Source organism: Schistocerca serialis, unplaced genomic scaffold (assembly GCF_023864345.2).
Source record: "Schistocerca serialis cubense isolate TAMUIC-IGC-003099 unplaced genomic scaffold, iqSchSeri2.2 HiC_scaffold_1451, whole genome shotgun sequence".
Taxonomy (NCBI): Eukaryota; Metazoa; Arthropoda; class Insecta; order Orthoptera; family Acrididae; genus Schistocerca; species Schistocerca serialis.
The window spans coordinates 2,035,330-2,051,700 of record NW_026047682.1 but is presented as its reverse complement, the minus strand read 5'-3'; the positions used below and the strand labels follow the sequence as shown (position 1 = coordinate 2,051,700).

The 16,371-nt window shown below is 53.4% G+C and overlaps 1 protein-coding gene across 1 annotated transcript; it reads right to left on the bottom strand.

The window, feature by feature from the left end:
• Nucleotides 1-7,259: 7,259 nt before the first annotated feature.
• LOC126443329 (seminal vesicle major clotting proteins-like) lies at nt 7,260-16,190 on the bottom strand (the record flags this gene model as incomplete). Its single annotated transcript, XM_050090921.1, has 3 exons — nt 15,951-16,190; nt 12,167-12,579; nt 7,260-7,494 (listed from the first exon to the last, which is right to left on the bottom strand). Coding segments are annotated over exons 1-3 (888 nt in total), but the record flags the coding sequence as incomplete, so codon positions are not given.
• Nucleotides 16,191-16,371: the final 181 nt, after the last annotated feature.

Here is a 16,371-nt window from a genome sequence, read left to right as displayed (position 1 = left end):
CATTTAGTACATGTCGGACCCGCGTGTCGCCACTGTGTGATCGCAGACCGTGTGCCACCACAAGGCAGGTCTCGAGATACGGAATAGCACTCGCCCCAGTTGTACGACGACTTTGCTAGCGACTACACTGACGCAGCCTTTCTCTCATTTGCCGAGAGACAGTTAGAATAGCCTTCAGCTAAGTCCATGACTACGACATAGCAAGGCGCCATTAACCGTATCTGAAGATAGTCTTATTTGTATTATCAAGAGCGATGTACCACAAGGATGGAATAAAGTTAAGTATTCGAGGAGCTGCATACTTTTCTTATTAGCATTCAATACTTATCCTGTTCCAGAATTCACGCCCATCTGCGTTAGATAGCGTGCATTTCGGCCTCCTATATCTACAAGGTGTTGGCACATTTGCCAACACATCACATTCCGTCCTTGGCGTACAATGTATCGTCTGCCCTGTGTCCCACGCTCTTCACACTTTCCTTTTTTTATAGTTACAGTCTATAGAAATCCCTCCGCGTTTTCGGCAGGCACTTCATCTGTAACACTACGTTATGTGAATGGGCGGCACAAGTGGCAGCGTGGATTTATGCGGCATTAGGCATGTCTAGCAGTACTGGTACGTCTGTCTCTCATCTTTTGTATTACGGTGGATATCTTGCCTTCGATTGTCGTCTGACAACTTGTTAATTGGCGCCACACAGCACAGCTTATGGTACTGATTATTGTAATGCTCCAGTCGTCAGGAATTTCGATGCACCTGTTTGATCTGTCCATTCCTGTTGTTGTCTTGACAGACAGCATGACTGATATTAGACGCCACACCGACGAGTGTCTTTTATTCTAGCCACCATGTGGCTCGACTACCATTCTACACTTTGGTTTCCCCACTTTATTATTCAGTAGCGCCTACTGTTGTGGAAGTTCTTCCTTCTTACCTCACCTCACACTTAGTACTTGTTTTCACCTTTTGAGTCTCCACTTCACTGCCTGTACAGCGTTTTCGTGTGTTCTCAATTCTAGTAAACATACCATCTACACACTATGTATATTTATATTTATATATATTTATATATATTTTTTCTCTATCCTCCTCCACTCACTTCATACTTATATTACCTGTTACTTTCGTTCCTTCCTTATTTCTCTCCGCCGTTTCCTCTTTGCCCGATACATCCTCCCTCTTCTCACCATGGCTTCCTTCTCCTCCTCTCATCCTTCCCCATATTACTATCCTCTTCAACTCTCTCAAACATACTTTCCTCATACATTCCCTCCCTCCCTCCGTCCCTCCCTTCTTCCTACATACTACTTTTTCTCCTCCCCATCTCTTTCTTTCTGCATTACAGCATGCAAAGCAGTCTATTCAAGTTCTGTGGTTAATCCACACATCTCAGCTGCAAAAGCATCTGTTACTGAACATGCAAGAGATAGCTTGCATGGAGGAGTGACTGCTTACGCAAAACTTACTCTGCACATTTGAGATACTGTAGATGCAAGAGTTGCAGCACACACTATTCATGTTCTATTAGCGAAAACTGCTGAAAGTGAAATTATTCCTATTCATATCAGTATATCTGTACATGCAAGTGTTACTGTATACAGAAAGGTTGCTCCAAATGAAACTGTTACTGAATGTACAATGGTTAAGGCACTACAACGTTAATCACAAGGTTTACTATCCTTGCAAGTTGTGCTGTCCTCTCAAGTTGTGCTGTGCTCTCAAGTTGTGCTGTCCTCTTAAGTTGAGCTGTCCTCTCTAGTTGAGCTATCCTCTCATGTTGAGCTGCCATCTCAAGTTGAGCTGCCCTCTCAAGTTGAGCTCTCCTTGCAAGCCGTGCTGTCCTCCCAAGCTGTGCTGTCCTCGCAAGCTGTGCTGTCCTCGCAAGCTGCGCTGTCCTCGCAAGCTGTGCTGTCCTCGCAAGCTGTGCTGTCCTCGCAAGCTGTGCTGTCCACTCAAGTTGTGCTGTCCTCTCAAGTTGAACTGTCCTCTCAATTTGAGCTGTCCCTCAAGTTGAGCTGTCCTCTCAAGTTGAGCTGTAATCTCAAGTTGAGCTGCCCTCTCAAGTTGAGCTGTAATCTCAAGTTGAGCTGCCCTCTCAAGTTGAGCTGTACTCTCTAGTTCAGCTGTCCTCTCAAGTTGAGCTGTCCTCTCAAGTTGAGCTGTCCTCTCAAGTTGAGCAGTCCTCTCAAGTTGAGCTGTCCTCTCAAGTTGAGCTGTCCTCTCAAGTTGAGCTGTCCTCTCAAGTTGAGCTGTCGTCTCAAGTTGAGCTGTCCTCTCAATTTGAGCTGTCCTCTCAAGCTGAGCTGTCCTCTCAAGTTGAGCTGTCCTCTCAAGTTGAGCTGCCCTCTCAAGTTGAGCTGTCCTCTCAAGTTCAGCTGCCCTCTCAAGTTGAGCTGTCCTCTCAAGTTGAGCTGTCCTCACAAGCTGTGCTGTCCTCGCAAGCTTTGCTGTCCTCGCAAGCTGTGCTGTCCTCGCAAGCTGTGCTGTCCTCGCAAGCTGTGCTTTCCTCGCAAGCTGTGCTGTCCTCGCAAGCCGTGCTGTCCTCGCAAACCATGCTGTCCTCGCTAGCTGTGCTGTCCTCGCAAGCCATGATGTCCTTGCAAGCCATACTGTCCTCGGAAGCCATGCTGTCCTCGCAAGCTTTGCTGTCCTCACAAGTTGTGCTGGCCTCTCAAGTTGAGCTGTCCTCTCAAGTTGAGTTGTCCTCTCAAGTTGAGCTGTCCTCTCAAGTTGAGCTGTCCTCTCAAGTTGAGCTGTCCTCTCAAGTTGAGCTGTTCTCGCAAGCTGTGCTGTGCTCGCAAGCCATGCTGTCCTCGCAAGCTGTGCTGTCCTCGCAAGCTGTGCAGTCCTCGCAAGCTGTGCTGTCCTCGCAAACCATGCTGTCCTCGCTAGCTGTGCTGTCCTCGCAAGCCATGATGTCCTTGCAAGCCATACTGTCCTCGGAAGCCATGCTGTCCTCGCAAGCTTTGCTGTCCTCACAAGTTGTGCTGGCCTCTCAAGTTGAGCTGTCCTCTCAAGTTGAGTTGTCCTCTCAACTTGAGCTGTCCTCTCAAGTTGAGCTGTCCTCTCAAGTTGAGCTGTCCTCTCAAGTTGAGCTGTTCTCGCAAGCTGTGCTGTGCTCGCAAGCCGTGCTGTCCTCGCAAGCTGTGCTGTCCTCGCTAGCTGTGCTGTCCTCGCAAGCTGTGCTGTCCTCGCAAGCTGTGCTGTCCTCAAAAGCTATGCTGTCCTCGCAAGCTGTGCTGTCCTCGCAAGCTGTGCTGTCCTCGCAAGCTGTGCTGTCCTCGCAAGCTGTGCTGTCCTCGCAAGCTGTGCTGTCCTCGCAAGCTGTGCTGTCCACCCAAGTTGTGCTGTCATCTCAAGTTGTGCTGTCATCTCGAGTTGTGCTGTCCTCTAAAGTTGAGCTGTCCTCTCAAGTTGAAATGTCCTCTCAAGTTGAGCTGTCCTCTCAAGTTGAGCTGTTCTGTCAAGTTGAGCTGTCCTCTCAAGTTGAGCTGTCCTCTCAAGTTGAACTGTCCTCTCAAGTTGAGCTGTCCTCTCAAGTTGAGCTCTCCTCTCATGTTGAGCTCTCCTCTCAAGTTGAGGTGTACTCTCAAGTTGAGCTGTCCTCTCAAGTTTAGCTGTCCTCTCAAGTTGAGCTGTCCTCTCAAGTTGAGCTGTCCTCTCAAGTTGAGCTCTCCTCTCATGTTGAGCTCTCCTCTCAAGTTGAGCTGTTCTGTCAAGTTGAGCTGTCCTCTCAAGTTGAGCTGTCCTCTCAAGTTGAACTGTCTTCTCAAGTTGAGCTGTCCTCTCACGTTGAGCTCTCCTCTCATGTTGAGCTCTCCTCTCAAGTTGAGGTGTACTCTCAAGTTGAGCTGTCCTCTCAAGTTTAGCTGTCCTCTCAAGTTGAGCTGTCCTCTCAAGTTGAGCTGTCCTCGCAAGGTGTGCTGTTCTCGCAAGCTGTGCTGTCCTCGCAAGTTGTGCTGTCCTCGCAAGCTGTGCTGTCCTCGCAAGCTGTGCTGTCCTCGCAAGCTGTGCTGTCCTCGCAAGCTGTGCTGTCCTTGCAAGCCGTGCTGTCCTCGCAGGCAGTGCTGTCCTCGCAAGGCTTGCTGTCCTCGCAAGCTGTGCTGTCCTCGCTAGCTGTGCTGTCCTCGCAAGCTGTGCTGTCCTCGCAAGCTGTGCTGTCCCTGCAAGCCATGCTGTCCTCGCAGGCCGTGCTGTCCTCGCAGGCCGTGCTGTCCTCGCAAGCATTGCTGTCCTCGCAAGCTGTGCTGCCCTTGCTAGCGGTGCTGTCCTCGCAAGCTGTGCTGTCCTCGCAAGCTGTGCTGTCCTCGCAAGCTGTGCTGTCCTCGCAAGCTGTGCTGTCCTCGGAAGCTGTGTTGTCCTCGGAAGCTGTGCTGTCCTCGGAAGCTGTCCTTTCCACGGAAGCTGTGCTGTCCTCGCAACCCGTGCTGTCCTCGCAACCTGTGCTGTCCTCGCAAGCCATGCTGTCCTCGTAACCCGTGCTGTCCTCGCAAGGCGTGCTGTCCTCGCAAGCCGTGCTGTCCTGGCAAGCTGTGCTGTCCTCGCAAACCGTGCTGTCCTCGCAAGCCGTGCTGTCCTCGCAAGCTGTGCTGTTTTTGCAAGCCGTGCTGTCCTCGCAAGCCGTGCTGTCCTCGTAATTTTAGCGGTCCTCGCAAGCTGTGCTGTCCTCCCAAGCTGTGCTGTCCGCGAAAGTTGTGCTGTCGTCTCTAGTTGAGCTGTCCTCTCAAGTTGAGCTGTCCTCTTAAGTTGAGCTGTCCTCTCAAGTTGAGCTGTCCTCTCTAGTTGATCTGTCCTCTCTAGTTGAACTGTCCTCTTTAGTTGAGCTGTCCTCTCTAGTTGAGCTGTCATCTCTAGTTGAGCTGTCCTCTCTAGTTGAGCTGTCCTCTCAAGTTCAGCTTTCAACTCAAATTGAGCTCTCCTCTCAAGTTGAGCTCTCCTCTCAAGTTGAGCTCTCCTCACAAGTTTAGCGGTCATCTCAAGGTGAGCTGTCCTCTCAAGTTGAGCCGTCCTCACAAGCTGTGCTGTCCTGGCAAGCTGTGCTGTCCTCGCAAGCTGTGCTGTCCTCGCAAGTTGTGCTGTCCTCGCAAGCTGTGCTGTCCTCGCAAGCTGTGCTGTCCTCGCAAGCTTTGCTGTCCTCCCAAGCTGTGCTGTCGTCCCAAGCTGTGCTGTCCCCACAAGCTGTGCTGTCTCCACAAACTGTGCTGTCTCCGCAAGCTGTGCTGTCCTCGCAAGCTTTGCTGTCCTCCCAAGCTGTGCTGTCGTCCCAAGCTGTGCTGTCCCCACAAGCTGTGCTGTCTCCACAAACTGTGCTGTCTCCGCAAGCTGTGCTGTCTTCGCAAGCTTTGCTGTCCTCGCAAGGTGTGCTCTCCTCACAAGCTGTGTTGTCCTTGCAAGCTGTGCTGTCCTCGCAAGCTGTGTTGTCCTTGCAAATTGTGCCGTCCTCGCAAGCTGTGCTGTCCTCACAAGCTGTGCTGTCCTCGCAAGCTGTGCTGTCCTCGCAAGCTGTGCTGTCCTCGCAAGCTGTGCTGTCCTCGCAAGCTGTGCTGTCCTCGCAAGCGGATCTGTCCTCGCAAGCCGTGCTGTCCTCGCAAGCTGTGCTGCCCTCGCAAGCTGTGCTGTCCTCGCAAGCTGTGCTGTCCACTCAAGTTGTGCTGTCCTCTCAAGTTGAACTGTCCTCTCAATTTGAGCTGTCCCTCAAGTTGAGCTGTCCTCTCAAGTTGAGCTGTAATCTCAAGTTGAGCTGCCCTCTCAAGTTGAGCTGTACTCTCTAGTTCAGCTGTCCTCTCAAGTTGAGCTGTCCTCTCAAGTTGAGCTGTCCTCTCAAGTTGAGCAGTCCTCTCAAGTTGAGCTGTCCTCTCAAGTTGAGCTGTCCTCTCAAGTTGAGCTGTCCTCTCAAGTTGAGCTGTCCTCTCAAGTTGAGCTGTCGTCTCAAGTTGAGCTGTCCTCTCAATTTGAGCTGTCCTCTCAAGCTGAGCTGTCCTCTCAAGTTGAGCTGTCCTCTCAAGTTGAGCTGCCCTCTCAAGTTGAGCTGTCCTCTCAAGTTCAGCTGCCCTCTCAAGTTGAGCTGTCCTCTCAAGTTGAGCTGTCCTCACAAGCTGTGCTGTCCTCGCAAGCTTTGCTGTCCTCGCAAGCTGTGCTGTCCTCGCAAGCTGTGCTGTCCTCGCAAGCTGTGCTGTCCTCGCAAGCTGTGCTGTCCTCGCAAGCCGTGCTGTCCTCGCAAACCATGCTGTCCTCGCTAGCTGTGCTGTCCTCGCAAGCCATGATGTCCTTGCAAGCCATACTGTCCTCGGAAGCCATGCTGTCCTCGCAAGCTTTGCTGTCCTCACAAGTTGTGCTGGCCTCTCAAGTTGAGCTGTCCTCTCAAGTTGAGTTGTCCTCTCAAGTTGAGCTGTCCTCTCAAGTTGAGCTGTCCTCTCAAGTTGAGCTGTCCTCTCAAGTTGAGCTGTTCTCGCAAGCTGTGCTGTGCTCGCAAGCCGTGCTGTCCTCGCAAGCTGTGCTGTCCTCGCAAGCTGTGCTGTCCTCGCAAGCTGTGCTGTCCTCGCAAACCATGCTGTCCTCGCTAGCTGTGCTGTCCTCGCAAGCCATGATGTCCTTGCAAGCCATACTGTCCTCGGAAGCCATGCTGTCCTCGCAAGCTTTGCTGTCCTCACAAGTTGTGCTGGCCTCTCAAGTTGAGCTGTCCTCTCAAGTTGAGTTGTCCTCTCAACTTGAGCTGTCCTCTCAAGTTGAGCTGTCCTCTCAAGTTGAGCTGTCCTCTCAAGTTGAGCTGTTCTCGCAAGCTGTGCTGTGCTCGCAAGCCGTGCTGTCCTCGCAAGCTGTGCTGTCCTCGCCAGCTGTGCTGTCCTCGCAAGCTGTGCTGTCCTCGCAAGCTGTGCTGTCCTCAAAAGCTGTGCTGTCCTCGCAAGCTGTGCTGTCCTCGCAAGCTGTGCTGTCCTCGCAAGCTGTGCTGTCCTCGCAAGCTGTGCTGTCCTCGCAAGCTGTGCTGTCCTCGCAAGCTGTGCTGTCCACCCAAGTTGTGCTGTCATCTCAAGTTGTGCTGTCATCTCGAGTTGTGCTGTCCTCTAAAGTTGAGCTGTCCTCTCAAGTTGAAATGTCCTCTCAAGTTGAGCTGTCCTCTCAAGTTGAGCTGTTCTGTCAAGTTGAGCTGTCCTCTCAAGTTGAGCTGTCCTCTCAAGTTGAACTGTCCTCTCAAGTTGAGCTGTCCTCTCAAGTTGAGCTCTCCTCTCATGTTGAGCTCTCCTCTCAAGTTGAGGTGTACTCTCAAGTTGAGCTGTCCTCTCAAGTTTAGCTGTCCTCTCAAGTTGAGCTGTCCTCTCAAGTTGAGCTGTCCTCTCAAGTTGAGCTCTCCTCTCATGTTGAGCTCTCCTCTCAAGTTGAGCTGTTCTGTCAAGTTGAGCTGTCCTCTCAAGTTGAGCTGTCCTCTCAAGTTGAACTGTCCTCTCAAGTTGAGCTGTCCTCTCACGTTGAGCTCTCCTCTCATGTTGAGCTCTCCTCTCAAGTTGAGGTGTACTCTCAAGTTGAGCTGTCCTCTCAAGTTTAGCTGTCCTCTCAAGTTGAGCTGTCCTCTCAAGTTGAGCTGTCCTCGCAAGGTGTGCTGTTCTCGCAAGCTGTGCTGTCCTCGCAAGTTGTGCTGTCCTCGCAAGCTGTGCTGTCCTCGCAAGCTGTGCTGTCCTCGCAAGCTGTGCTGTCCTCGCAAGCTGTGCTGTCCTTGCAAGCCGTGCTGTCCTCGCAGGCAGTGCTGTCCTCGCAAGGCTTGCTGTCCTCGCAAGCTGTGCTGTCCTCGCTAGCTGTGCTGTCCTCGCAAGCTGTGCTGTCCTCGCAAGCTGTGCTGTCCCTGCAAGCCATGCTGTCCTCGCAGGCCGTGCTGTCCTCGCAGGCCGTGCTGTCCTCGCAAGCATTGCTGTCCTCGCAAGCTGTGCTGCCCTTGCTAGCGGTGCTGTCCTCGCAAGCTGTGCTGTCCTCGCAAGCTGTGCTGTCCTCGCAAGCTGTGCTGTCCTCGCAAGCTGTGCTGTCCTCGGAAGCTGTGTTGTCCTCGGAAGCTGTGCTGTCCTCGGAAGCTGTCCTTTCCACGGAAGCTGTGCTGTCCTCGCAACCCGTGCTGTCCTCGCAACCTGTGCTGTCCTCGCAAGCCATGCTGTCCTCGCAACCCGTGCTGTCCTCGCAAGGCGTGCTGTCCTCGCAAGCCGTGCTGTCCTGGCAAGCTGTGCTGTCCTCGCAAACCGTGCTGTCCTCGCAAGCCGTGCTGTTCTCGCAAGCTGTGCTGTTTTTGCAAGCCGTGCTGTCCTCGCAAGCCGTGCTGTCCTCGTAATTTTAGCGGTCCTCGCAAGCTGTGCTGTCCTCCCAAGCTGTGCTGTCCGCGAAAGTTGTGCTGTCGTCTCTAGTTGAGCTGTCCTCTCAAGTTGAGCTGTCCTCTTAAGTTGAGCTGTCCTCTCAAGTTGAGCTGTCCTCTCTAGTTGATCTGTCCTCTCTAGTTGAACTGTCCTCTTTAGTTGAGCTGTCCTCTCTAGTTGAGCTGTCATCTCTAGTTGAGCTGTCCTCTCTAGTTGAGCTGTCCTCTCAAGTTCAGCTTTCAACTCAAATTGAGCTCTCCTCTCAAGTTGAGCTCTCCTCTCAAGTTGAGCTCTCCTCACAAGTTTAGCGGTCATCTCAAGGTGAGCTGTCCTCTCAAGTTGAGCCGTCCTCACAAGCTGTGCTGTCCTGGCAAGCTGTGCTGTCCTCGCAAGCTGTGCTGTCCTCGCAAGTTGTGCTGTCCTCGCAAGCTGTGCTGTCCTCGCAAGCTATGCTGTCCTCGCAAGCTTTGCTGTCCTCCCAAGCTGTGCTGTCGTCCCAAGCTGTGCTGTCCCCACAAGCTGTGCTGTCTCCACAAACTGTGCTGTCTCCGCAAGCTGTGCTGTCCTCGCAAGCTTTGCTGTCCTCCCAAGCTGTGCTGTCGTCCCAAGCTGTGCTGTCCCCACAAGCTGTGCTGTCTCCACAAACTGTGCTGTCTCCGCAAGCTGTGCTGTCTTCGCAAGCTTTGCTGTCCTCGCAAGGTGTGCTCTCCTCACAAGCTGTGTTGTCCTTGCAAGCTGTGCTGTCCTCGCAAGCTGTGTTGTCCTTGCAAATTGTGCCGTCCTCGCAAGCTGTGCTGTCCTCACAAGCTGTGCTGTCCTCGCAAGCTGTGCTGTCCTCGCAAGCTGTGCTGTCCTCGCAAGCTGTGCTGTCCTCGCAAGCTGTGCTGTCCTCGCAAGCGGATCTGTCCTCGCAAGCCGTGCTGTCCTCGCAAGCTGTGCTGTCCTCGCAAGCTGTGCTGTCCTCGCAAGCTGTGCTGTCCACTCAAGTTGTGCTGTCCTCTCAAGTTGAACTGTCCTCTCAATTTGAGCTGTCCCTCAAGTTGAGCTGTCCTCTCAAGTTGAGCTGTAATCTCAAGTTGAGCTGCCCTCTCAAGTTGAGCTGTACTCTCTAGTTCAGCTGTCCTCTCAAGTTGAGCTGTCCTCTCAAGTTGAGCTGTCCTCTCAAGTTGAGCAGTCCTCTCAAATTGAGCTGTCCTCTCAAGTTGAGCTGTCCTCTCAAGTTGAGCTGTCCTCTCAAGTTGAGCTGTCGTCTCAAGTTGAGCTGTCCTCTCAATTTGAGCTGTCCTCTCAAGCTGAGCTGTCCTCTCAAGTTGAGCTGTCCTCTCAAGTTGAGCTGCCCTCTCAAGTTGAGCTGCCCTCTCAAGTTGAGCTGTCCTCTCAAGTTCAGCTGCCCTCTCAAGTTGAGCTGTCCTCTCAAGTTGAGCTGTCCTCACAAGCTGTGCTGTCCTCGCAAGCTTTGCTGTCCTCGCAAGCTGTGCTGTCCTCGCAAGCTGTGCAGTCCTCGCAAGCTGTGCTGTCCTCGCAAGCTGTGCTGTCCTCGCAAGCCGTGCTGTCCTCGCAAACCATGCTGTCCTCGCTAGCTGTGCTGTCCTCGCAAGCCATGATGTCCTTGCAAGCCATACTGTCCTCGGAAGCCATGCTGTCCTCGCAAGCTTTGCTGTCCTCACAAGTTGTGCTGGCCTCTCAAGTTGAGCTGTCCTCTCAAGTTGAGTTGTCCTCTCAAGTTGAGCTGTCCTCTCAAGTTGAGCTGTCCTCTCAAGTTGAGCTGTCCTCTCAAGTTGAGCTGTTCTCGCAAGCTGTGCTGTGCTCGCAAGCCGTGCTGTCCTCGCAAGCTGTGCTGTGCTCGCAAGCCGTGCTGTCCTCGCAAGCTGTGCTGTCCTCGCAAGCTGTGCTGTCCTCGCAAGCTGTGCTGTCCTCGCAAACCATGCTGTCCTCGCTAGCTGTGCTGTCCTCGCAAGCCATGATGTCCTTGCAAGCCATACTGTCCTCGGAAGCCATGCTGTCCTCGCAAGCTTTGCTGTCCTCACAAGTTGTGCTGGCCTCTCAAGTTGAGCTGTCCTCTCAAGTTGAGTTGTCCTCTCAACTTGAGCTGTCCTCTCAAGTTGAGCTGTCCTCTCAAGTTGAGCTGTCCTCTTAAGTTGAGCTGTCCTCTCTAGTTGAGCTATCCTCTCATGTTGAGCTGCCATCTCAAGTTGAGCTGCCCTCTCAAGTTGAGCTCTCCTTGCAAGCCGTGCTGTCCTCCCAAGCTGTGCTGTCCTCGCAAGCTGTGCTGTCCTCGCAAGCTGCGCTGTCCTCGCAAGCTGTGCTGTCCTCGCAAGCTGTGCTGTCCTCGCAAGCTGTGCTGTCCACTCAAGTTGTGCTGTCCTCTCAAGTTGAACTGTCCTCTCAATTTGAGCTGTCCCTCAAGTTGAGCTGTCCTCTCAAGTTGAGCTGTAATCTCAAGTTGAGCTGCCCTCTCAAGTTGAGCTGTACTCTCTAGTTCAGCTGTCCTCTCAAGTTGAGCTGTCCTCTCAAGTTGAGCTGTCCTCTCAAGTTGAGCAGTCCTCTCAAGTTGAGCTGTCCTCTCAAGTTGAGCTGTCCTCTCAAGTTGAGCTGTCCTCTCAAGTTGAGCTGTCGTCTCAAGTTGAGCTGTCCTCTCAATTTGAGCTGTCCTCTCAAGCTGAGCTGTCCTCTCAAGTTGAGCTGTCCTCTCAAGTTGAGCTGCCCTCTCAAGTTGAGCTGTCCTCTCAAGATCAGCTGCCCTCTCAAGTTGAGCTGTCCTCTCAAGTTGAGCTGTCCTCACAAGCTGTGCTGTCCTCGCAAGCTTTGCTGTCCTCGCAAGCTGTGCTGTCCTCGCAAGCTGTGCTGTCCTCGCAAGCTGTGCTGTCCTCGCAAGCTGTGCTGTCCTCGCAAGCCGTGCTGTCCTCGCAAACCATGCTGTCCTCGCTAGCTGTGCTGTCCTCGCAAGCCATGATGTCCTTGCAAGCCATACTGTCCTCGGAAGCCATGCTGTCCTCGCAAGCTTTGCTGTCCTCACAAGTTGTGCTGGCCTCTCAAGTTGAGCTGTCCTCTCAAGTTGAGTTGTCCTCTCAAGTTGAGCTGTCCTCTCAAGTTGAGCTGTCCTCTCAAGTTGAGCTGTCCTCTCAAGTTGAGCTGTTCTCGCAAGCTGTGCTGTGCTCGCAAGCCGTGCTGTCCTCGCAAGCTGTGCTGTCCTCGCAAGCTGTGCTGTCCTCGCAAGCTGTGCTGTCCTCGCAAGCTGTGCTGTCCTCGCAAACCATGCTGTCCTCGCTAGCTGTGCTGTCCTCGCAAGCCATGATGTCCTTGCAAGCCATACTGTCCTCGGAAGCCATGCTGTCCTCGCAAGCTTTGCTGTCCTCACAAGTTGTGCTGGCCTCTCAAGTTGAGCTGTCCTCTCAAGTTGAGTTGTCCTCTCAACTTGAGCTGTCCTCTCAAGTTGAGCTGTCCTCTCAAGTTGAGCTGTCCTCTCAAGTTGAGCTGTTCTCGCAAGCTGTGCTGTGCTCGCAAGCCGTGCTGTCCTCGCAAGCTGTGCTGTCCTCGCTAGCTGTGCTGTCCTCGCAAGCTGTGCTGTCCTCGCAAGCTGTGCTGTCCTCAAAAGCTGTGCTGTCCTCGCAAGCTGTGCTGTCCTCGCAAGCTGTGCTGTCCTCGCAAGCTGTGCTGTCCTCGCAAGCTGTGCTGTCCTCGCAAGCTGTGCTGTCCTCGCAAGCTGTGCTGTCCACCCAAGTTGTGCTGTCATCTCAAGTTGTGCTGTCATCTCGAGTTGTGCTGTCCTCTAAAGTTGAGCTGTCCTCTCAAGTTGAAATGTCCTCTCAAGTTGAGCTGTCCTCTCAAGTTGAGCTGTTCTGTCAAGTTGAGGTGTCCTCTCAAGTTGAGCTGTCCTCTCAAGTTGAACTGTCCTCTCAAGTTGAGCTGTCCTCTCAAGTTGAGCTCTCCTCTCATGTTGAGCTCTCCTCTCAAGTTGAGGTGTACTCTCAAGTTGAGCTGTCCTCTCAAGTTTAGCTGTCCTCTCAAGTTGAGCTGTCCTCTCAAGTTGAGCTGTCCTCTCAAGTTGAGCTCTCCTCTCATGTTGAGCTCTCCTCTCAAGTTGAGCTGTTCTGTCAAGTTGAGCTGTCCTCTCAAGTTGAGCTGTCCTCTCAAGTTGAACTGTCCTCTCAAGTTGAGCTGTCCTCTCACGTTGAGCTCTCCTCTCATGTTGAGCTCTCCTCTCAAGTTGAGGTGTACTCTCAAGTTGAGCTGTCCTCTCAAGTTTAGCTGTCCTCTCAAGTTGAGCTGTCCTCTCAAGTTGAGCTGTCCTCGCAAGGTGTGCTGTTCTCGCAAGCTGTGCTGTCCTCGCAAGTTGTGCTGTCCTCGCAAGCTGTGCTGTCCTCGCAAGCTGTGCTGTCCTCGCAAGCTGTGCTGTCCTCGCAAGCTGTGCTGTCCTTGCAACCCGTGCTGTCCTCGCAGGCAGTGCTGTCCTCGCAAGGCTTGCTGTCCTCGCAAGCTGTGCTGTCCTCGCTAGCTGTGCTGTCCTCGCAAGCTGTGCTGTCCTCGCAAGCTGTGCTGTCCCTGCAAGCCATGCTGTCCTCGCAGGCCGTGCTGTCCTCGCAGGCCGTGCTGTCCTCGCAAGCATTGCTGTCCTCGCAAGCTGTGCTGCCCTTGCTAGCGGTGCTGTCCTCGCAAGCTGTGCTGTCCTCGCAAGCTGTGCTGTCCTCGCAAGCTGTGCTGTCCTCGCAAGCTGTGCTGTCCTCGGAAGCTGTGTTGTCCTCGGAAGCTGTGCTGTCCTCGGAAGCTGTCCTTTCCACGGAAGCTGTGCTGTCCTCGTAACCCGTGCTGTCCTCGCAACCTGTGCTGTCCTCGCAAGCCATGCTGTCCTCGCAACCCGTGCTGTCCTCGCAAGGCGTGCTGTCCTCGCAAGCCGTGCTGTCCTGGCAAGCTGTGCTGTCCTCGCAAACCGTGCTGTCCTCGCAAGCCGTGCTGTCCTCGCAAGCTGTGCTGTTTTTGCAAGCCGTGCTGTCCTCGCAAGCCGTGCTGTCCTCGTAATTTTAGCGGTCCTCGCAAGCTGTGCTGTCCTCCCAAGCTGTGCTGTCCGCGAAAGTTGTGCTGTCGTCTCTAGTTGAGCTGTCCTCTCAAGTTGAGCTGTCCTCTTAAGTTGAGCTGTCCTCTCAAGTTGAGCTGTCCTCTCTAGTTGATCTGTCCTCTCTAGTTGAACTGTCCTCTTTAGTTGAGCTGTCCTCTCTAGTTGAGCTGTCATCTCTAGTTGAGCTGTCCTCTCTAGTTGAGCTGTCCTCTCAAGTTCAGCTTTCAACTCAAATTGAGCTCTCCTCTCAAGTTGAGCTCTCCTCTCAAGTTGAGCTCTCCTCACAAGTTTAGCGGTCATCTCAAGGTGAGCTGTCCTCTCAAGTTGAGCCGTCCTCACAAGCTGTGCTGTCCTGGCAAGCTGTGCTGTCCTCGCAAGCTGTGCTGTCCTCGCAAGTTGTGCTGTCCTCGCAAGCTGTGCTGTCCTCGCAAGCTGTGCTGTCCTCGCAAGCTTTGCTGTCCTCCCAAGCTGTGCTGTCGTCCCAAGCTGTGCTGTCCCCACAAGCTGTGCTGTCTCCACAAACTGTGCTGTCTCCGCAAGCTGTGCTGTCCTCGCAAGCTTTGCTGTCCTCCCAAGCTGTGCTGTCGTCCCAAGCTGTGCTGTCCCCACAAGCTGTGCTGTCTCCACAAACTGTGCTGTCTCCGCAAGCTGTGCTGTCTTCGCAAGCTTTGCTGTCCTCGCAAGGTGTGCTCTCCTCACAAGCTGTGTTGTCCTTGCAAGCTGTGCTGTCCTCGCAAGCTGTGTTGTCCTTGCAAATTGTGCCGTCCTCGCAAGCTGTGCTGTCCTCACAAGCTGTGCTGTCCTCGCAAGCTGTGCTGTCCTCGCAAGCTGTGCTGTCCTCGCAAGCTGTGCTGTCCTCGCAAGCTGTGCTGTCCTCGCAAGCGGATCTGTCCTCGCAAGCCGTGCTGTCCTCGCAAGCTGTGCTGTCCTCGCAAGCTGTGCTGTCCTCGCAAGCTGTGCTGTCCACTCAAGTTGTGCTGTCCTCTCAAGTTGAACTGTCCTCTCAATTTGAGCTGTCCCTCAAGTTGAGCTGTCCTCTCAAGTTGAGCTGTAATCTCAAGTTGAGCTGCCCTCTCAAGTTGAGCTGTACTCTCTAGTTCAGCTGTCCTCTCAAGTTGAGCTGTCCTCTCAAGTTGAGCTGTCCTCTCAAGTTGAGCAGTCCTCTCAAGTTGAGCTGTCCTCTCAAGTTGAGCTGTCCTCTCAAGTTGAGCTGTCCTCTCAAGTTGAGCTGTCGTCTCAAGTTGAGCTGTCCTCTCAATTTGAGCTGTCCTCTCAAGCTGAGCTGTCCTCTCAAGTTGAGCTGTCCTCTCAAGTTGAGCTGCCCTCTCAAGTTGAGCTGTCCTCTCAAGTTCAGCTGCCCTCTCAAGTTGAGCTGTCCTCTCAAGTTGAGCTGTCCTCACAAGCTGTGCTGTCCTCGCAAGCTTTGCTGTCCTCGCAAGCTGTGCTGTCCTCGCAAGCTGTGCTGTCCTCGCAAGCTGTGCTGTCCTCGCAAGCTGTGCTGTCCTCGCAAGCCGTGCTGTCCTCGCAAACCATGCTGTCCTCGCTAGCTGTGCTGTCCTCGCAAGCCATGATGTCCTTGCAAGCCATACTGTCCTCGGAAGCCATGCTGTCCTCGCAAGCTTTGCTGTCCTCACAAGTTGTGCTGGCCTCTCAAGTTGAGCTGTCCTCTCAAGTTGAGTTGTCCTCTCAAGTTGAGCTGTCCTCTCAAGTTGAGCTGTCCTCTCAAGTTGAGCTGTCCTCTCAAGTTGAGCTGTTCTCGCAAGCTGTGCTGTGCTCGCAAGCCGTGCTGTCCTCGCAAGCTGTGCTGTCCTCGCAAGCTGTGCTGTCCTCGCAAGCTGTGCTGTCCTCGCAAACCATGCTGTCCTCGCTAGCTGTGCTGTCCTCGCAAGCCATGATGTCCTTGCAAGCCATACTGTCCTCGGAAGCCATGCTGTCCACGCAAGCTTTGCTGTCCTCACAAGTTGTGCTGGCCTCTCAAGTTGAGCTGTCCTCTCAAGTTGAGTTGTCCTCTCAACTTGAGCTGTCCTCTCAAGTTGAGCTGTCCTCTCAAGTTGAGCTGTCCTCTCAAGTTGAGCTGTTCTCGCAAGCTGTGCTGTGCTCGCAAGCCGTGCTGTCCTCGCAAGCTGTGCTGTCCTCGCTAGCTGTGCTGTCCTCGCAAGCTGTGCTGTCCTCGCAAGCTGTGCTGTCCTCAAAAGCTGTGCTGTCCTCGCAAGCTGTGCTGTCCTCGCAAGCTGTGCTGTCCTCGCAAGCTGTGCTGTCCTCGCAAGCTGTGCTGTCCTCGCAAGCTGTGCTGTCCTCGCAAGCTGTGCTGTCCACCCAAGTTGTGCTGTCATCTCAAGTTGTGCTGTCATCTCGAGTTGTGCTGTCCTCTAAAGTTGAGCTGTCCTCTCAAGTTGAAATGTCCTCTCAAGTTGAGCTGTCCTCTCAAGTTGAGCTGTTCTGTCAAGTTGAGCTGTCCTCTCAAGTTGAGCTGTCCTCTCAAGTTGAACTGTCCTCTCAAGTTGAGCTGTCCTCTCAAGTTGAGCTCTCCTCTCATGTTGAGCTCTCCTCTCAAGTTGAGGTGTACTCTCAAGTTGAGCTGTCCTCTCAAGTTTAGCTGTCCTCTCAAGTTGAGCTGTCCTCTCAAGTTGAGCTGTCCTCTCAAGTTGAGCTCTCCTCTCATGTTGAGCTCTCCTCTCAAGTTGAGCTGTTCTGTCAAGTTGAGCTGTCCTCTCAAGTTGAGCTGTCCTCTCAAGTTGAACTGTCCTCTCAAGTTGAGCTGTCCTCTCACGTTGAGCTCTCCTCTCATGTTGAGCTCTCCTCTCATGTTGAGCTCTCCTCTCAAGTTGAGGTGTACTCTCAAGTTGAGCTGTCCTCTCAAGTTTAGCTGTCCTCTCAAGTTGAGCTGTCCTCTCAAGTTGAGCTGTCCTCGCAAGGTGTGCTGTTCTCGCAAGCTGTGCTGTCCTCGCAAGTTGTGCTGTCCTCGCAAGCTGTGCTGTCCTCGCAAG